General features: G+C 41.8%; 1 protein-coding gene across 2 annotated transcripts; it reads right to left on the bottom strand.

Annotated features, from left to right (window-relative positions):
* Nucleotides 1–54: 54 nt before the first annotated feature.
* Nucleotides 55–16,702, bottom strand: LOC124200480 (protein amalgam-like). Of its 2 annotated transcripts, XM_046596742.1 has the most exons (9): nt 16,344–16,702; nt 3,434–3,853; nt 3,177–3,298; nt 2,784–2,937; nt 2,326–2,619; nt 2,105–2,226; nt 1,751–1,940; nt 1,523–1,546; nt 55–1,376 (listed from the first exon to the last, which is right to left on the bottom strand). In XM_046596742.1, exons 1-9 carry the CDS (start codon nt 16,375–16,377, stop codon nt 1,267–1,269), a joined length of 1,470 nt encoding a protein of 489 aa, XP_046452698.1. In that variant the 5' UTR covers nt 16,378–16,702; the 3' UTR covers nt 55–1,266. The 2 variants fall into 2 exon arrangements, with proteins under 2 accessions (XP_046452698.1, XP_046452699.1); XM_046596743.1 differs by lacking the exon at nt 1,523–1,546 and having other exon boundaries at nt 16,344–16,700.
* Between the last annotated feature and the right edge of the window lie 1,465 nt (nt 16,703–18,167).

An 18,167-nucleotide genomic window follows, 5' to 3' on the forward strand; every position in this document is an offset into this window, starting at 1 on the left:
TTTTAAGCTTTCAATTTTACATTATATTCAAACAATGTCTTATTTAGGGTTTTATTTTGTTGGTGGCGACGAATATCTTGTATTTTGTATCTCATTCTTTCACTTTCTTCTTCTTCTTCTTCTTTTTTTGTTTGCAATTCAACAACTAGCTTCTCTCCCCTTTCAATTCCAAGGAGGAGAAAACAAATGAAAAGGAAATCAATGGACGAATCAAAAATGGTAGGGGGGAAAAACAACCGGAAAAATATATACGAAAAAACTGTTCAAATGAAGAAAGTGGGGCGAGGCTAGAGCAAACTTGCAAGTCGTTAGGAAAGAAAAAAAAAATAAAGTAGTTTAGTTTAAACAAATAAACCAAAGAAATATATAAGTCGCTGCATTATAATTAACACGGTGGACGCGTTTGTCTTTCATTTCTTGTTTGCATCCCAATTGCGAAACAGGTCCGTCGTCGTATCTTATTCCCCATCGAAGCGAGACAAATTAAGAAAGAAATCAAAATCAAAAAAAAAGATTGTAGCACACACAGACACTTCACATTTATAGAAAAAAAAATGACAAACAAAAACTTGTCTCCGTCGAAAAGGCTTCGCGATAGGTGAAAGTCACATAGTCAAATACAGTATTATATTTGTTTAAAAAAAAGAAAAAAATATATATTTAAACTAAGCAGCGTAAAAAGAGAGGTGTGTGTATGTGTGATCTAGATTGGGCACATATGTGGCGTCTCCCATCAAATAATTCTCATGGCAGGGAGGAGCATCTACAAGGAGGAAGTAATTTTTGTAATAATAATAATGAAAAAAAACAAATGAATGGTTATGTTTTTATAATAAACGGCTACCAGAGCATTAGCTTACATTACAAGTCAAAAACTAAAAACAATTTTAAAGGGGGGAATAAAATAGTCGGCACTTGATTTGCATCTTTCAGCTGAAAAGCCGCACAAGAAAAAAAATGGGGGGGGGGGGGGGGGGGAAGGTTTTTGTTGTTGTTTCTTTCTCTTTACACGGTGCCTTGCTCGGATGGTATTATAGTCGTCGGCCAAAGTGCCGTCGAAATAGAAAATAAAATAAGAAAAAAAAGGCTATGTATATTATAAGACCAAAGTCGTAGATTTTCTCTCAAAATAACAACGGCGGCCAATTTCGGACTTTGCTGACGAAGAATGGTGAGAGCTCTTTTTTTGACGTCCATGGGTGGTCGCAATTTATCTTTTTATTCTTTTTCCCTTCGCCTATCTCGGTTGTTTTTTTGTCTTCTTGTCTAACAAAGAATGGCAGCCAATGTCAGAACGATGGTGGCAGAAACAGCAGACCAGCTTGTTTGATGGGCAGCGCTGCCAGTCACTCGGCCGGCTTCGTGTACGGCGGCTTCTAATAAATATAAAAGAAACAAACAAAGAAACAAAAAAATGAATAAAATTTAAAATAAAAAACAAGTCGATTTTCCAAAAGACGACGCAAATTTTTATATCCAATAAAAGAAAACGAATGAAATGCGTTAAAGAAGAGAGAAAAACCTGTCACTGAAGATTCACTTGCTCCTTTTCAAAAGGGAATTCAAGAGGCAGCAGCACAACAAATGACAAAAGTCAAACGTAAGCAATTACATTTAAGGCGCTATTCAGACTTCAATTGATCTCTCATTAGGTGTGTGTCGTGTGTGTGTGCACTGGGCGCGCACACACACACACACTCGAGAGAATAGCCCGGGACTAGTTAAATAAAACGGCGAGCGTGTAAAATACCTTCGGGCAAAGTGGTGAACTCGACGTGGAGTGGTCTCGACCAGCCGAACTTGTTCTTGGACTCGATGGTCAATTCGTGTTCCGTCGCAGACGCCAGCCCGTGAAGTTGATGAACGTGATTGAAGAGCATGCCTCCTTGCTCAGAATCCTGCTCGTTAGCCTTGAGCAAAAGCTCTTCCCAGTGAGAGGCCTGCATTAAGCAAATAAAAATCACAAAGTTATTCATCACGAAAAAGCAATAATCAACAACAACAACAACAACAACAGCATTCAAAATTCAGTATAATCAAAAACCTACGGGAATAATCGAATAAATTATAAAAAAATAAAATGAAATAAAATTTAATTTCGTACCGAAGGGCGTCGGTAGCGCAAGCGGTACTCCATCAACGGAGTGTGACTGACTGTGACCCACTCGAGCTCGACGCCGTTGGTCAGCGGTTTGTTGCGCTTGAGCGTCGCCGTGCTGGCAACACCTGGACAGAGAAAAAACAAAGCAAAAGAAGACGATTTTTTGGGTTATTATTTCCGACTTGAATCAACTGACAAATGATGTCTGGTCGTTAAGATTATACCCGTCATTTCGATGGTTTTGTGGTCGCGGCCGAATCGGTTCTCGCCGTGGCAGGTGTAATTGGCGAAATCGTGACTCTGGACGTTGTCGATCGATAGGACGTGGCGTGAGCCAGTCGACGTCTGGACGTAGCGATGGTGGGGCGTGTTGGGTCCCGTGGCCGAGTCGAGTCGTTCCCCGTTTTTGGACCAGAAGACGTTAGGCTTGGGCTCGCCGTGAACGGTGCACGTCAATTCCGTGTTGTATCCCTCGGCGATGGTTACCAGGTTCAACTCCACTTCGATTTCCGGCTCATCTATCATCATTTGTTTCAACAGATAATTTGGTCCGGCACAAAGAAAAAGAAAAAAAGTTAGTCTCAGTTCGGCGGTCGGTCGGTCGGTGGTGAAACGAAAACAGATCGTCCAATAAGGAAAAAATAACCCAAAAAAGAAAAGAAGAAGAAGAAGAAAAACTCACAGGTGACTTCGAGATTGATGACGCCCTTGGCCGGGCTGCCCTCTGAATTCTCTGCCGTGCACGTGTAAACGCCAGAATGGTGTCGGTCGGTCTTGACGAATGTAATCATATGGCCCAGCATGGTTTTCTGTCCATCAGGGAACTTCTTGGCTCCCTACAATGCACATGTAAGGAATGAATTTTTAAAGAAAATACGGGACAGTCAGCCATGAACCGGTCATCACATTATTTATGTATTGCTACTTTACAGGTAGTATACATATCTATAGTCTATAGACTTTCAACTTATAAATTATTACACACACCGGTTTGTGTGCATAATTCATTAGTTTTGAGAGAGATTGAATGAATCAACAAGTTTGTTGTTTGTTTTTTGGATTTATTTTATTTTACCTCTCGGGTCCAGGTGACGACCGGAAGTGGATTACCAGCGACTTCACAAGACAAAGTCACCGGTTCTCCTTTTTTGACGACGGCGAGTCCAGTGGACGGAACAGGTTTCACACTAGGTGGCACTGTCGCATTGAAACCAAAGAAAAAAGTAAAAAATAAAATAAAATAAATAAATACATTTCAAACAAACCCAAAAGGGAAAGATTAGGAGCCAAAGATTATTTGAAAAAAAAATGGACCCAAAGAAAATTGTCTACCGAGAATGTCGATGACATGTCTGAGTTCCCTTTGATCTTGTGTGGAAATCTGACAGATATAGGATCCCTGATCGACGAGCGAGATGTTGCGGATGATGAGGGAATTGCCCTCGTGCGAAATGCGAGTATCCTTGACGATGAGAACCGAGCCGGCCGTCAGGATGTCGCCTTCCTCGCGCTTCCACAGCAGAGTGTAGCCAGGGCCGAGTTCGTCGACTTCGCACGGCAGCCGGACGTTGTCGCCCATGCGGACGCGGAAGTGCTGGGCCATCGACGTGAAATTGGGTTTCTTGTACGACGAGTTCATCTCCTCCTCCTCGTCGTAGTCGTCACCGCCGACGTCGGCCGCCTCAAAGTCGTCGTGATCGTCCGACAGCAAAGACTCGGACGGCGCGCCCAGCACCATCGCCGCCAACAAAACTGTCAAATACAAAAAGAAAATAAAATTTAAAACGATTGTCAAGTCACTCCACGTCCAGGTATACAGAGAGAGGGGGAGAGAAAAAGAACGTGAACCAAGACGCCGATTAGATAACAACACACCCCAAAACACAAATGTAAACAGATAAAAATGGAAGAAGCTTTTCTTTCTTTCTTTCTCCCCTCCTCGGTGTTGAACTGACCGATTAGTGCACAGTTCAAAACTATAAACGATAAAACTCAAATAGCTCATCAGCTTAATTTTTTAAAACGTTTTAACTATATACACACACAGTTGGGAAATAGTATGTCGAGTAGTACTTTTGTACAGTTTTTGAAGGACAGATTCAGGTCAGACTTTGTCGTTTCTTTTGTACTTTTTAAGACTATCAACCCCGCCTTTTGAAAAGAGAAAAGGTAGATCCTCCCCTGTATATACCTGTGTGTGTTTCTATGCCCCGTATGTGTGTGAGAATTCGTCAATGAAGTGAGGAATTTTCCAGAGCTCCCCCACAGGTCGAACCAGGTCAAACGAGGAAGAAAAAAATAGAGAGCGTTACCACCCACTGGCACACAAGAGAAAAAGGTCCATCATTAACCTCGAGAAAACTATTTCTTCTTCTTCTTCAACCCCCGAAAAATAGAAAAAGTTCCTTGTGTGTGGCTCTTTGTGTTTGCGTGTCTGTAGGTTGTAAAAAAAAAATACTCGGCGAAATGAAAGTAAACTGGAAGAAAAGTCGATGCCCAGAGTTTAGACACAAAAGCCACCGAAAAAGCCAAATGGAGCGTGACACGGTTGACTCGAGAGACGACCGAGCAATTAGTCAAGTAGTGTATATGTACTATGTGTGTACGGGCACATATATATTAGTCTTTAAGTGCGTAGGCTATAGCCGTTTAAATTTATTTCCGCTCCATCCGCCATTGCAGCCTTTTCTTTCGTTCGGTTACAAAGTTGGGAAAGAAAATCTTTCAGTTTGAGGTTATAAAATTATTATTTACGAGAATTTAACGGTGTAGTTTCGGTGGTGGTATGGGCCAAACCTCTAATTTAACCATCCACTAAAATAATAACCGAGAAATTCATTTTCCCAAATTTTCCTTGAAAAAAGGTAAAAAAAAGTAGAAACGCGTTGCTCAACTCTCGGTCGACACTTGAATCAACATGACTCGACAGGGCTTCCGAAACTATCGAGAGAATCATCAAACAGAAAAGAGAAAATGTGTAGACGAAATGAAGGTGGAAATGTGCTCCATCATCGAAAAGAGACTGAACTGAACGCTCGTCTATTTACATCAAAGCAGTTGAGCATAAGTTTCAGGGATTTTCATTGGAGATAAATCATGGGAAAAACGGTGGGAAAAATCCCAACATATCACAATACCTCCTAGCTCGTTTCCCCCCCAGTTTCGTTCGAATTCAATTTATTTATCTAACCGGTGATGAAGAGAAGGATTGGGCGAGTGGAAAAAATGTCGACAGGAATGTCGAATATCTCTGAGTAGAGAAAGAGAGAAGAAATAAAAATCAAATAAAAATAAAAAGAGGAGAGAGATTTCACGGTCGAGTGCAATAGGAGAAACCCGAGTCGGATCCAGTCATCTCTCAGCGCACGCGGATGAAGAGACTTTTCAAGTCTGTCATCTTTTCCCTTTTTTTTTCTATCTCTCGAAATTTTGACGTCGGGACCCGAGAGAGAGTCCCCACCCAGAGAAGAGAAAATAGTTTTTCTTTTTTTTTTTTCTAAAAATAAAAGACAAACATGGCACACATTTCGGTGTCCCTACAGGGTGTGCCCGTGTCCCTGTGTGGTCTACTCGTATGCTAATGAGAGCGCGTCGTTATATTTTCCATTGAAAAAACAACACACACTCGAGTCGGCATACACGCCGAAAAACCTTTCGTCACGAAGGAATGGGGAAAAAAAATTCAATTACTTGAAATGTTTGCCAAAAACACAAAATGTCCGAGCTCGACGATAGATGGTCGAGCTCCCCTTAAATATAAAAAGATAAAAAAAGCACGAGCCGAGTAATAAGAACGATCACGCGCATTTCTATCCAATATGTATGTCCTCCGGGCAAAAAGAAATGGTAACCCGATCGTGATGGACGACGGAACTGTGGTAATCCGGGGGAAATGAGAAAAAAATAAGAAAAATAACTGGCTGGAATCGGATCCTAGACTCACATATACAAGTATATAACATTCCATCCTTCCATCCAAGACAACAACAAAAAAATAGGGAACAACATATGGCTACAAGATATTCGTCGGATATTAGACCCCTCCTTCCTCCCCCCCTATATCCCGAACCAATCCAATCGAGAGGTTTGATTACAGTTGATTTACAAGTGGGGTTCTCTTGTCTCTTCTTTCGATTTTGATTTTTTCTTCTTTTTATTTTCGGCTGGGTATATTTATATACTCGAAGCGCAACTATTTGGGCCTTACTGGTGGCCCAATATACAACATAATCAGTTGCGGCCATTTTGTTTGGTTAACAGCCGCCCGCATCTTTTTTTCGACCAGCGAATCTGGTTTCCATCATCACAGTCAAGAGCTGCTGGGCACGACCTACCAAAAAAGTGCAGTAACTTGGCAGTAGTAAATGAATCAATTCCGTTCGGCTGTTTTCTTCTTCTTCTTCTGGGGGGAGAGTTCTTCAGTAGAGGGGGAGGTCTAACCGTATTACGTCGAGCCAGTTGCTGTGTGTATGTAATAATGCAAACATCACGACTTTTTATTATTTCCTCCCACCAGTACACCACACAGTCGGACACACGAAGAAGAAGAAGCCAGATGGCTCACTCCTTCTTGTCCAACACACACACACACATTGTGTATGTGTGTTGTACCGTTGTCTGTGTATATTTACTTAAAGAGGCAACAACCACCTGACACATTGAGAAATCCAGGTGGTGGTTGTCCTTGCGCCCAGTCATGTCCGACATCACAGCCCTTTTCTTCTTCTTCCCAAAAGGTGTGATGATTATTTTTTGAAATAAAATAAAATCTGTTTTTTCTGACTGGAGAAAATCATCTTTAACTACATCCGGCGGTGCGAGTGCGAGTGTAACATTTCCAAGGAACAATATGGAAGTGTGAGTGTCGGAAATATCTATAGGGAAATGAACACCACCACCACCATCAAGGCTAGGAGAAAAAGAAAAGAGAGAAAAGGAAAGCCGATACATTTCTCTCTGTGTGTTGCCGGATGAAAAGAAGAAGAAGAAGAAGAGGGAGAAGTTTAAATGTGTCTTTTTCTTCTCTTCTGGCGGCGTCAATGACCTTTTGTGAACCTCACAGCAGTGCCATACTAGATGCTGCCCAGGGTAATATGGGGTTGGAGGGTGGTTTGACTCTCCTTCAACGATACTTTATTATTTAAGAGTTGAGAGGGAATCGTTGTTTGAAAATAAAGTACAAGAAAAATAATAAAAAACCCTAAAACACGTCGACTTTTTCGTCTAAATGGGATGGGGGGGGGGGAGAAAATGAGGTTCGGCAACTCTTGACAGATAATCCAACTGGGGTTAAGTTGCCGCACCGCGCGGAGAAACAAGGGACGACGTAATCTATCCTGGCTCATCTAAAGAGACGTCTCCTTTCGTAAAAACGACATAGGCTCCCAACAAGAGCAATTTGGGGGCATCTGGAACGCCTCCCTCCATCTTGGGCAAATAGCTGATGCTCTCTCTCTCTCTCTCCTTATATTCTCTCTGTCGCCCCAACAACCCAACACAAAACATTTTCATATTTTATTCCGCTTTTAAAAACTTGCGTCAGCACACTATCTCCGGACTGAGCCGGATAGAGAGAGTGCTCCTGTAATCATTGGAACCGAGCGGTGTTGCATATATCTCACCCTTATGAGCATTTCCATCTCATCATTTTCTTTTTCTCTTTTTCCAATTTCAAGAAATAGGCTTTTAAAAATTTGTATTTTTTCTAATTTTGATAATGATGGCGCGCTGCTTTTTCCTAATCAATCAATCGAAAATATAAAAAAAAATTCTCTCCCCCCTTTTTTCCCTAAAATGTGATTTGAAACTCTTCCATCAAACGAAGAAATTCATTTGGTTGAGTGGAAAGTGTATCTCTTTTTTATTTTAAAATAAAAAACCTGCAGGTTCTTCTTCTTCTTTTTACGATGAAGCCCTACTATCACCCCCTTGCCCCCCATGACGTTTTTTTTTTTCAGGGGGTTGCACACAAGTTCTAGGCCTCAAATAAAACAGATGGGAGTGAACCTCCTCTTTTTTTTTTCTATTTCAAAAATAATTTTTTTTTTCTTCTTCTTTTACAGCACTCTGAAAAAATAGTTTCAAAATGAAAAGAAAGAAAAAATGTCTACAAGTTTAAGCCGACTTAAGTGGGAGAGAGTGTGTCTTATTTTTCGGTGGGATTTCCGTCAACTGAGACCGAATGTGTCGGTGAAATTTCAAACTATCGAATATATAAAGAATCGTCGGCCACATTTATCGGATTTGAAATGGGGGCCCCGACACACAAATAAAAGTAAAAAAGCCCCAGAGTCTCGGCAACAATAGGCATCAAATGACAACACGATGTGTGTGTACATAGTGGGGCCATTTCTTGTATTTCCTTTTCGGATTGATATGTCCCAACAACAGTTGGAACGCCAACAACAGTTCCAGTTTCACACAATTTCCCAACGTTTGTTAAGTATTTTCAAGTGCGGTTGTTTTTCCCGAAAGGAAGACTCTGCCAATCGGGCTAAAAAATAAGTATCGTACCCCTCGAGGGTGTTGTATTCAACACACACCTTTTGTCGTGAATAGCCAACGGCAAAAGACAACCGTCCCTCCCATCAGCCAACCGTGAAAATCCAGGCAGACACACATCCCCCCAAAACCACGAAATTTTCGTAGTTGTTTTTCTTTGGTTCTATCGATTTTTATCGGACCGCATACGCATATCGACTGCAGAGAGAATCAGACTTGGACGACAACAACAACAACAACTAGGAGAGGATGTTGCGTGAATCGCTAATGAAGGGAATCAGATTCACTCCTTTGTGTGGACTGACGGCCAATGCCGCCAGCGTGTACGTCATTCAAAGTGTCTTTTCTTCTTGCGCAATCAACAGACAAGATTCCTTTCAAGACTAAAAAAACCTTGGTTGTTCCCTTACTAAATTTTGTCTTTTGTTGTTTGTTCAAAACCAGCACACTCCCGGACACTTCCGGTGTTTTTCTTCCCTAAAAACTAAATTCCCCTCCACCGATAGCTTGACGACTCTATGGTGTCGTGAAATTCACGCCTCCCCCAACTCCAATCGTGTGCGAGGGTAACGACTTGATTCAATGCCACGGCACGTTACGACATTACAGAAAAGAAAGCCGCATTACACACACACACACACACCAATAAAATTTGATTTTTTCCTCTCTCCCTCCGCCCTTTAGAACTTTCAGAGAGAGACATGTGTAACATAAAAATGGAAAGTAATTCGAATAAATATTAGAACGCCATTCATCAACAAACAACTAACAATAGTCGGGGTCCAGCAGACTTTTATTGACTTTGAGCCAACGAGCTCATTCATTCATGAACGACAAATCTTTTTATTTTTATTTTTCCCTCGTCTCCCGTTCCACCCGAAAAGAAATAAAAAATTTAAAAAAAATAAAATGTGAAACCCAATCTCTTTTGATTTGACACACAACAATCGAAGCCTTGGCCCTTTTCTTTTCTTTTTTAACTATCGATACTAAATTATTCCGCCATTGTTGTTGTTGTTGCGGTTTGCTGCCCTACCGGAAACGTGTGTGCGTTCGGGAGGGAATCTGAATGACAACTGCAATAAAGAGAAAGAATCCTCAATCGAATTATTTTAAAAAAGTTTCTTTTTAATCGCGTTAAAGGCATTAGTGAGCTTTTAAGTTCCTTTTTTTCTGCTTACAAAAAGAGAAGAGAAGAGAAAGACGGTGGGGTGATATATTACCAAGTCTTGTGAGTCTCCAAGACAAACAAAAGAGCGATAAACCCGGATGTGTGTTCGTGTGTGTGTACGTACGGAAAATGGAAACTGAGCAAACAACAATTGCCCAGAGCGGATTATTTCATAGAAAAAAATAAATAAAGGTCGTATATATTTTTCACGTGTGTGTGTGTGGGTTGTGTTTTACTGTATAAGGTAACTCGATACGACATGTCCTGTCCGACTCTCGTCTAGCAGCGATGAATGAGCAGAGAGAGAGAGACCAATAATCCCCTTTGAATATATATCCCCCCTCTCCGCCTGGGCCAATTTTCATTGGAAGGGAATCAACTTTTGATCCCCGTCTGTGTGGGTGTGTGCATGGCAAGAGGAATATATCACACAGAGAGAAGGAGAGACGAGATCCGATTACTTCGAGTATTTTGTTATTATCCCCTATACGCCCGCACAACATTCGCCATCTACACACACAACACCGGGAGACATTTTCCCCAAAAGGTGTTGGCAAAATATCTAATTTGTCGTCACGTAAAGCGACGGAGCATGTACAAGACACGGACACATAAAAGAAACGCGTAATTAATTAGTGTTCTTTCTTCTGGAAAGGCTTGGAATCACATTTTTGTTTACGACCTCCTATTTTAACCCAAAAAAAAAAAACTAAATTCCGAATTTTAGAGAAAAAATAAGTTGCGGTGTAGCAGCAGCAGCTCTTTTACTTTTATTTTACAACGTCTCGGTTGGCGGGTGTCCGTTTCCTTCTATTTTATTCCTTCCCCCCCTTCAACTTTTTTCAAAGTGCGGTCGCTTTTTCTCGACTGCTGGTAGGGAAAACTAAACTGAGCCCTTAAGGGCGCGCAACTTTTTTTTTGAAACGGGAGCGACTGTACCGCCACCACCGCCATGGATTTATAATATTATGCACTAGACAGGAAGCAAAAAAATGCTCCCCTCGTTCTTTAACGGTCGACGTAACACACAACTCGTATAGAAATGGTATTCAAACCAAACGTCGTGATGAATAATTCTGCCTTGTTGTTTGGTAGTACGTAAAGATGAGTTTCGATCAAAAAAATAAATAAATATATAGACCCTTCTCAGTGTATAAAGGGAGGAACATACCGGGCACAAGAGGGGAGCCCCTTCTGAATTTCCATTCAATCTGATCGGTGACTGGGGGTGCCAGATTGAAGAGGGGGAGCAGCACAGCTCCTCGGTACACAGTTCATGGAAAAGAAATACTCAAAATTTTCGATTCGATCAAGAACAGGAGAGGTTGTTTTTCTCTAGCGTTTAAGTTAATTGTAATGAAAAACCGGATGGGAAAAGACAAAATGTGAGACGAGTTGGAAAGAAATTGTCCATTCACCTTTTTTTATTTTTTCCCCTCGGTGTCTGTGAGAGCGTGTGGGAAATCATTTGGGGATGGCCGCAGAGATATGCGCATATAATATGACATAACTACATAAAACTACAAACCGGTTTTGCGTGTATAGAGTTTAAAACAATACAAGCGCACATCAAGAGAATGTCCCTTGGACCGAAAATGGTCATCACGTCGGCGATAAACAACAAACGGCCAACACGAAACAAAAAAGATTTTCCTCTCCCAAGGACAAGACAACCCAAAAATGAACAAGAAGAAGCGAAATATCTTAAAAGTAACAGCCATAAAATCATCGGTTTGGCCTAGGGAAATTTTTCTTCGGCCCGACACACCACACACACACAATTTCACACGCTGGGCGCGTCGTCCCTATTTTATTCTACGAAGATTACCATGACAACGAGAGCAACACACAAGACATCTCTCGTCTCTTTTCATGTACGTACGACATTTTGTCTTTTTTTTCTAGGGGAATATTTCTTCTTCTTATATCGAGGGGCGCACAAAAGATGAAGGGGAGAACAACTGGATGGAATTTTTCCCTCGTACAAATTGCGCCAGGCCCCCCTATGAATGTATGTATACATGGGGTGGTAGTAGTAACATGAGTCTGAAGAATATAAAAGTTTTTTCTTCTTTTTCCCTACTTGTGTGCTGTTGCTGGAACGTATCAAGACGACTGCATATTCGATTTCCAACCCCCGAACAGTCCCAAGTGGGAGAAAGTATAAGCAAAGTCGCTAGTGTGTTTACCACATTTTGTTATTATTGCGTGATGTGCTGCTGGCCGAAAAACACCAAAAAAGAACAAACAAACAAAAAGCAAATGGCGAAAAAAAAAAGGGAACTTTCGTGTCAAATCTCTTGGAAAATAAGAACGAATTCTCTCGGAATGTGCGCTGTGTGCCATAAATATAAATACACACACGACTCGGATTAATATTGATGGTTATTTATTTACTGCTGGGAAACATCTGCAAGGCCTCACAACGTACGTGACGAAAGCTCTTGGATTACCAACCCACCATCCTCTACACCCACAAATGATTCAATCAACTCCCGGAGAAGATGATGAAAATGTCATCCATTTTTTAGTGCCCTTACACAGGCCCATTTTCTTGTACTAGACAAACGTCATCAGAGGTGGCCGGCTATTTCCGTCGACGACGGCCCTAACTTCCTTATTTGAGGACACACCCGGGATTTGGACAAACTCAAAGAAAAAAGAAAATTGGAAAGAAAAAGGAGGGAAATATCTTTTGGGGGTTAATGACCATATTACCCTCTGGTGATGATTCACGAGCTGGCACGAAGAATGCGTCATTTTTCTACTCCACGGGAAGAAAAATTGGAAATTTTAAACATTTTCTAATCAAGATTTTTTTTTTAACCAAACGTGTTACAGTAAATCTTCTCTGCCGTTTTGATATCCAATTTTCGATCAAAAAAGAGGGGAGTCTGAGTTTTTAAGGGGCGTGGACCCGTTTTTCATTGACATTTTTCATTTTGAACTCGACTCCACCCCTATGGCAACCCTGTGTGGCATGCCAACAGAAAAATACCCAACTATTTTATCCCCCAAAAAAAAACATTAAAAATACAAGGGGAAATGCTGTTCACACTCGGAAAGAGGAAACATAAAATAAGGAAACTAAAAAATAAAAAATACACCCATCGTAAGTAGATTCGATTGACCGATCGACTCTGGGACCCAGTAAAAAGAAAAAAGTAACTCGGACTGACGTTAATCCCTCACGACCCCGGAAAGTTTTCACAGACGAAATGGCGACAAGACACACACGAGGGACCTTTTTTTTCTTTTTTCTCCAAAATAACAAAATTTAGCGAATGACGGACTCGGCCACCCAAAAAGACTTTTCCTTTTTCCTAAACAAATGACGTCAGGCATGTGCGCCAGGCACTCCCTTCCGTCCGTGACCATCCTTGAATTAGCATGGATGATGGGCAGGCACTAGTCATCATCGTCCTGAAGTGGGAGGACGCACTATAAAAACCCCCTCCTGCCCATTCCTTCGACCTCCGACTACCAAGGCAACCGCTTTCCATTTCTTGATGGAAAGTGGCACGAAACATTTCACAAAAAAGTGGAATGCGAATATATCTTTTTTTTGTTTCGGTGGTGTCTCATATAATCGCCTTTAGCGATCAATATCGTGTGCCGAGTATGGACCTATTGATTCTCCCGTTTCGTATTTTTCTGATGGGGGTTATATACATATTCAGGGGGTTGGGTGAGTCACGCCCTGAGGCTACGCCATCTTTGTTCTTTCCCGACGATCGACACAGTTACACACTCGACGTAACTTGTGTGCAACCAGAGGGGGGAGAGAGAGAGAGAGACGCTGGCACACAGTTGCAACAACATCTTCTCTCGGGCTCTGGCCCCTTCCAAGAGTGGATGGCATATATAGGGTCCCCCTAGGAGCTTCAGGAGGGGTGGTGTAGTGTAGTACGAAGGAACGGTATGAACGCAGCAGCAGCAGAGTGGGGGAAGCAAACAGAAGAAGAAGAACGAGCGCGGGAGGGCTCTGTCAACACACGGACGGATACACACAGAAGAAGAAGAAGGAGGAGAAGCGAAAAAGAAACAAACATCAACCACACCCATTCAATCAGTGAATCCATTTACTATACTACACCACCACTACTACTACTCCAACCAACCAACACACCTCCAGAAAGTAGAAAATGTGATTACGCAACAATTAAGACGAAAGGGGGAGAATTTGCGGTCTCCCCTTGAGGTTTTGAAATAACTTTGTCAGTCGGAGAAAAAAGAAGAAGAAAAAAGCTTTTGACTAATGTTAATTTAAATACGTCTAACGGCTGACATTCATCACCGGTATCTTGTGGAGGGGAAAGGGGGACAACTTTTCACCTGGTGCGGTCAGCCGCTGCTACCACCCGTGTTTAGGTGGTAGTAGGAGCAGATACCACTACAACAACAACAAGAGCTACCACCTTCCGAGGCAGTTTAGAGTGACAGCCTCAACAGTTTAACGTGTGTTTTTATATTCCCTAGCTATAGGAATAGGTGGAAAAGCTTTAGGCCCTCCAATTTCCCTGAACCGGAAACAAGGTGTGTGTGTGTTAAATTGGCAACGTCGCTGGTTGTAACGATCAAACATTGGATGGGAAAAACCCTGAAATTCCCATCACGATATAATGACAGATGTCCGTGTCGATCGACTCTCCCGCCGTTCCCGTTTAAGTTGGGAAAAACGCAGTAAGCACATAAACAGACTGCAGCAGCAGCACACAAGTCTTTAGCACTTATTCGTAAGGTCATTGGTCGTGTGGGGAAAAAGTTGCGTGCAAGATGATGAATCCCAATCTCGTCTAGACTCGATGAATCATTCTCGTCCGATCCTATTTGTTTCTTTCTCCATCTTCTTCTTCTAACTCTCAACACCGGGCACTGTAGTAGATTACACTCGATCGTGCACATCTGACCCTTTATATGGCTCCTGACTCCTTTTTTCTCCTTTTATATAAGACCCTGTTTACACATTCACAGTCTGTGCTGCAGCTGTTTTTATTTGGTCGTCCCCCCGACCCCCGCTTCTCCTTAAATGACGTCAACATTCCCGAGAAAAACGGATCGTGATAATAGGCTTTTCAAACCATTTCAATTGTAACAATAAAATAAAATAAAAAAGAGGAAATGAGAATGAAAATGTGTGTCCGGATGTGCCAGAGGGGATGACGCCCACGCACGAGTCTCATTACCCGCCAATTTCGCGTAATTTCAATTTAAAAAACAGAAAAAACCCCAACTCTCTCTTTCACCCCTGCTGCACTGTATCAACATGCACTTGAACCCTCCTCCCTTGCCTGTCAGGATCCGATTTCCCAGCAGCAAACAAACAATTGAATTTTTGCTCACTCCACCAGAAAATAAGCTGGAAAAATATACACACACAGCAGCAGCAGCAGTGGTCACCGTGTCCGTCCGTTCTCTCTTTTTTCCCATTCTCGTAGTCAAAGTTTCCGGTCACGTGATCTCAAACAAAACAAAAAATATACCGGCAGCAGATGGAAACCTTTTTCTCTGTGTCGCGGTTTTTTTTAAAGGTGAAAATGAGAATACCAAAAAAACCCAATTGGGGTGGTTGTATATAGAGAGACACCTGGACCATTGGACCCCCCATCAATCATCCCCCCTGGAAAAAAAGAACAACCCTCCCACCTACAAAAAAAACTCTCTACGGAATCCACAGATTTATTACATTCACCACCTCCACACACACACAAAAATAATAGGAGAAAAAGTTTAACGACTACTACTCGATTTTTAATTATTAACTTGGAGGAAACTTACACCAACTTTTTAAAAGCCTTTGGGCGGTTCGAAGATGAAAAGCTCTTAAAACATTTCTCAAATGATCAACATGCTGAAGAAGAAACAAATCAAAATCTGTTGGAATGTGTTGAACGTGAACAAAACGAAAAGAAAGTATCGATTGACTAACAGGATTACACACACATTCGCAGCTGCTGGGATGTGGGCTCGGCGCTAGGCATACTTTTTGATGGTCCAGAAGGAGACGATCAATACAACAAAGAGGAGGGTCCACAATGTGTGTGTGTGTGTGTTAAAAGATATATAGACTCTGGCTATAATACAGAGAAACTACACAACATCGCCAGGGCGATTCTTTTTTAACTTTTCTTGGAATTGAAAATTGACTTTCCGACTTTTGGTTCAACGATAATGGGCGCCAATTGGAATGGCACGCGTGGCCAAACGAATTAGACTGCGAGTTGAATATTTCAAATGGATGATTGAATCACGCCACAAGGCCTACATATGAAAGTTGCAGTGAGAAACTGGCATTCCACGGGCTTCATCTTCACGTTTCTGATGATATTCGAACCCCCCCTCGTTGCAACTCGATAGGCCGATCGATAATTTCGTGATCAAAGAGACTTCGTCATTGGTTAAGGCATCGTTCGATTTATGTTCCCCTCTTCTAAATATATATATTTTGTTTTTTTATAACCCCATCTATGTAAATTAGCTGTTGAATACTCAAAGAAGCCCACAAAAGCCACGATCGTCCCAAAGAATCTTTTTCACTCGCGCAGAAAAGAAAAAGATTTGGAGACTCACCTGAGAAAGCAACAACCGTGAGATAGGACACCATGTTGAAAAGGAAAAAGTTTCTTCTTCCCACTTGCAGAAATCAGTAGAATCCAAAAAACGTTTTCTCGGCTAAAAGCTTCTTCGCACTTAATCTCCACTTGCACCACGTGATCTTTATGCAAATCGACAAACGGAAGTGATCACACAAAAGAGTTTCTAATTTTCTATTGTTTCGAAAAAACAATGAAGGAAAAACAAATTTCGAATTTTTTAATCTCTATAGTAAAACACTGGTGGGAATTAAATTTTTTGAAAAAACAGAAAAACAGAAATCGGCAGAGAGACAAGACACGACCAAGCACTGCGACGCTCGAGGTTCGACTGCCCTCCGAACACGCAACGCGCCCTTTTCAAAGTCGCCGGGTAGCCCTCTGGCGGCAACGCTGGAAAAAAGAAAAGGGAAAGCCGCCTGGAGCGCGCGCATCATCACCTAAAATTATGCTTATTTTTATAAATAAAAAATATTTTTTTAAATAAAAAAAAAAATAAATAAAACGATGATTAATGAATGAATGCATTATCTCTCTACCGCATTATGTGCCCCGCCCATTTCTGGCTACCGGAAGTTTTCTTGCAAGATTCACGAAAGAACCGCAGTATAGCAGCTAGACCGACAAAACGAGTCATCAGTGATGTCAACTGGTGGGTGTCGGGATTTGCACACATCAGACGTGACGTCAAAGTGGTTTTTTTTTAATATTAGAAAAGCTTTCACCTTATCCCGTCATCAGCGCCACCCATTTTCGTTCGGGTGAGAGAAAAGAAATAAGCGCGCACCACGGAAAAATATTTCAGTTTCCGACTGGTCGGGACATCTGGGTCACGGGTTTGGCAAACAACTTGTTTATGACCTCATATACACTTGTTCGGGACGTGACTTCATCGACGAATATGCATTAATCCATTCACCCGCGCCGAGAAATGTTTGAAAAGGGAGGGAAGGATTTCGAAACCCTTTTAACGATTTTCTTGTTAACATGAAAAGGAAAAACACAAAAACAAAACAAGAAGAAATCATAACGACTGCAGCTGGTCGCTAGCGCGTCCATTAATAATCGTCGAGAGCCACCAGCAACCCGAAAGGAGAAATAAGAAAATGGCGTCTCCGTTTTTATATAGACATAAATAACCCCCCGTGCAAGTAGCACACAGCACAACAGCACACAGACACTATCAAAACTATGCGTCGGTTTTTATACCCTAGCGAAAAAGAAAAAGAAACTTTGGTTAAAATAAAATTCAAATGGAAACAACAACCAAAAAAGAAACGTACGTGAACTTTTTAGATGGGGATATTTACCGGGGCGGACGACGTCGACGGGCGGGGCTCTCTAAATAAAAACCCCAGCCGGGCGCGTGCTGTGCTGCTGGCCGTTCGGTACAGTCGTGTGTGGATATTTTTAGTTGTGAATTCTGTCTGTTTTTCTCCTCTTCTTCTTTTTCCCTCCTTCGTCTTATATGTATACCCACACAAAGAGGAGTGGGGGCCGGCATATCATTGGGAACGCTCGTGCTCTTTGCTGGGAAAATCTTGTCCATTTACCAAACGATTCGTGAGTGAGAGAAACACGAACAGACGTGCGTTGTCGTTGTAGGATGGAAAGACTTAATACCGTCCCGACTTTTCTGTCTTAAATAAAAAACACTTCTTCTTCTTCTTCTTCTTCCTCTCCTTCCGGGATGTACGTAGTATCCTGCGTGAGCCCTTCTTCTCTTGCACGGATGGCAAGTTGACACGTTACATCACGCAAACTCCCTCTCTCCAAAAAGGTCCATTGGGAGAAAATAAAC

The sequence above is a fragment of the Daphnia pulex genome, chromosome 8, assembly GCF_021134715.1.
Source record: "Daphnia pulex isolate KAP4 chromosome 8, ASM2113471v1".
Classification (NCBI taxonomy): domain Eukaryota; kingdom Metazoa; phylum Arthropoda; class Branchiopoda; order Diplostraca; family Daphniidae; genus Daphnia; species Daphnia pulex.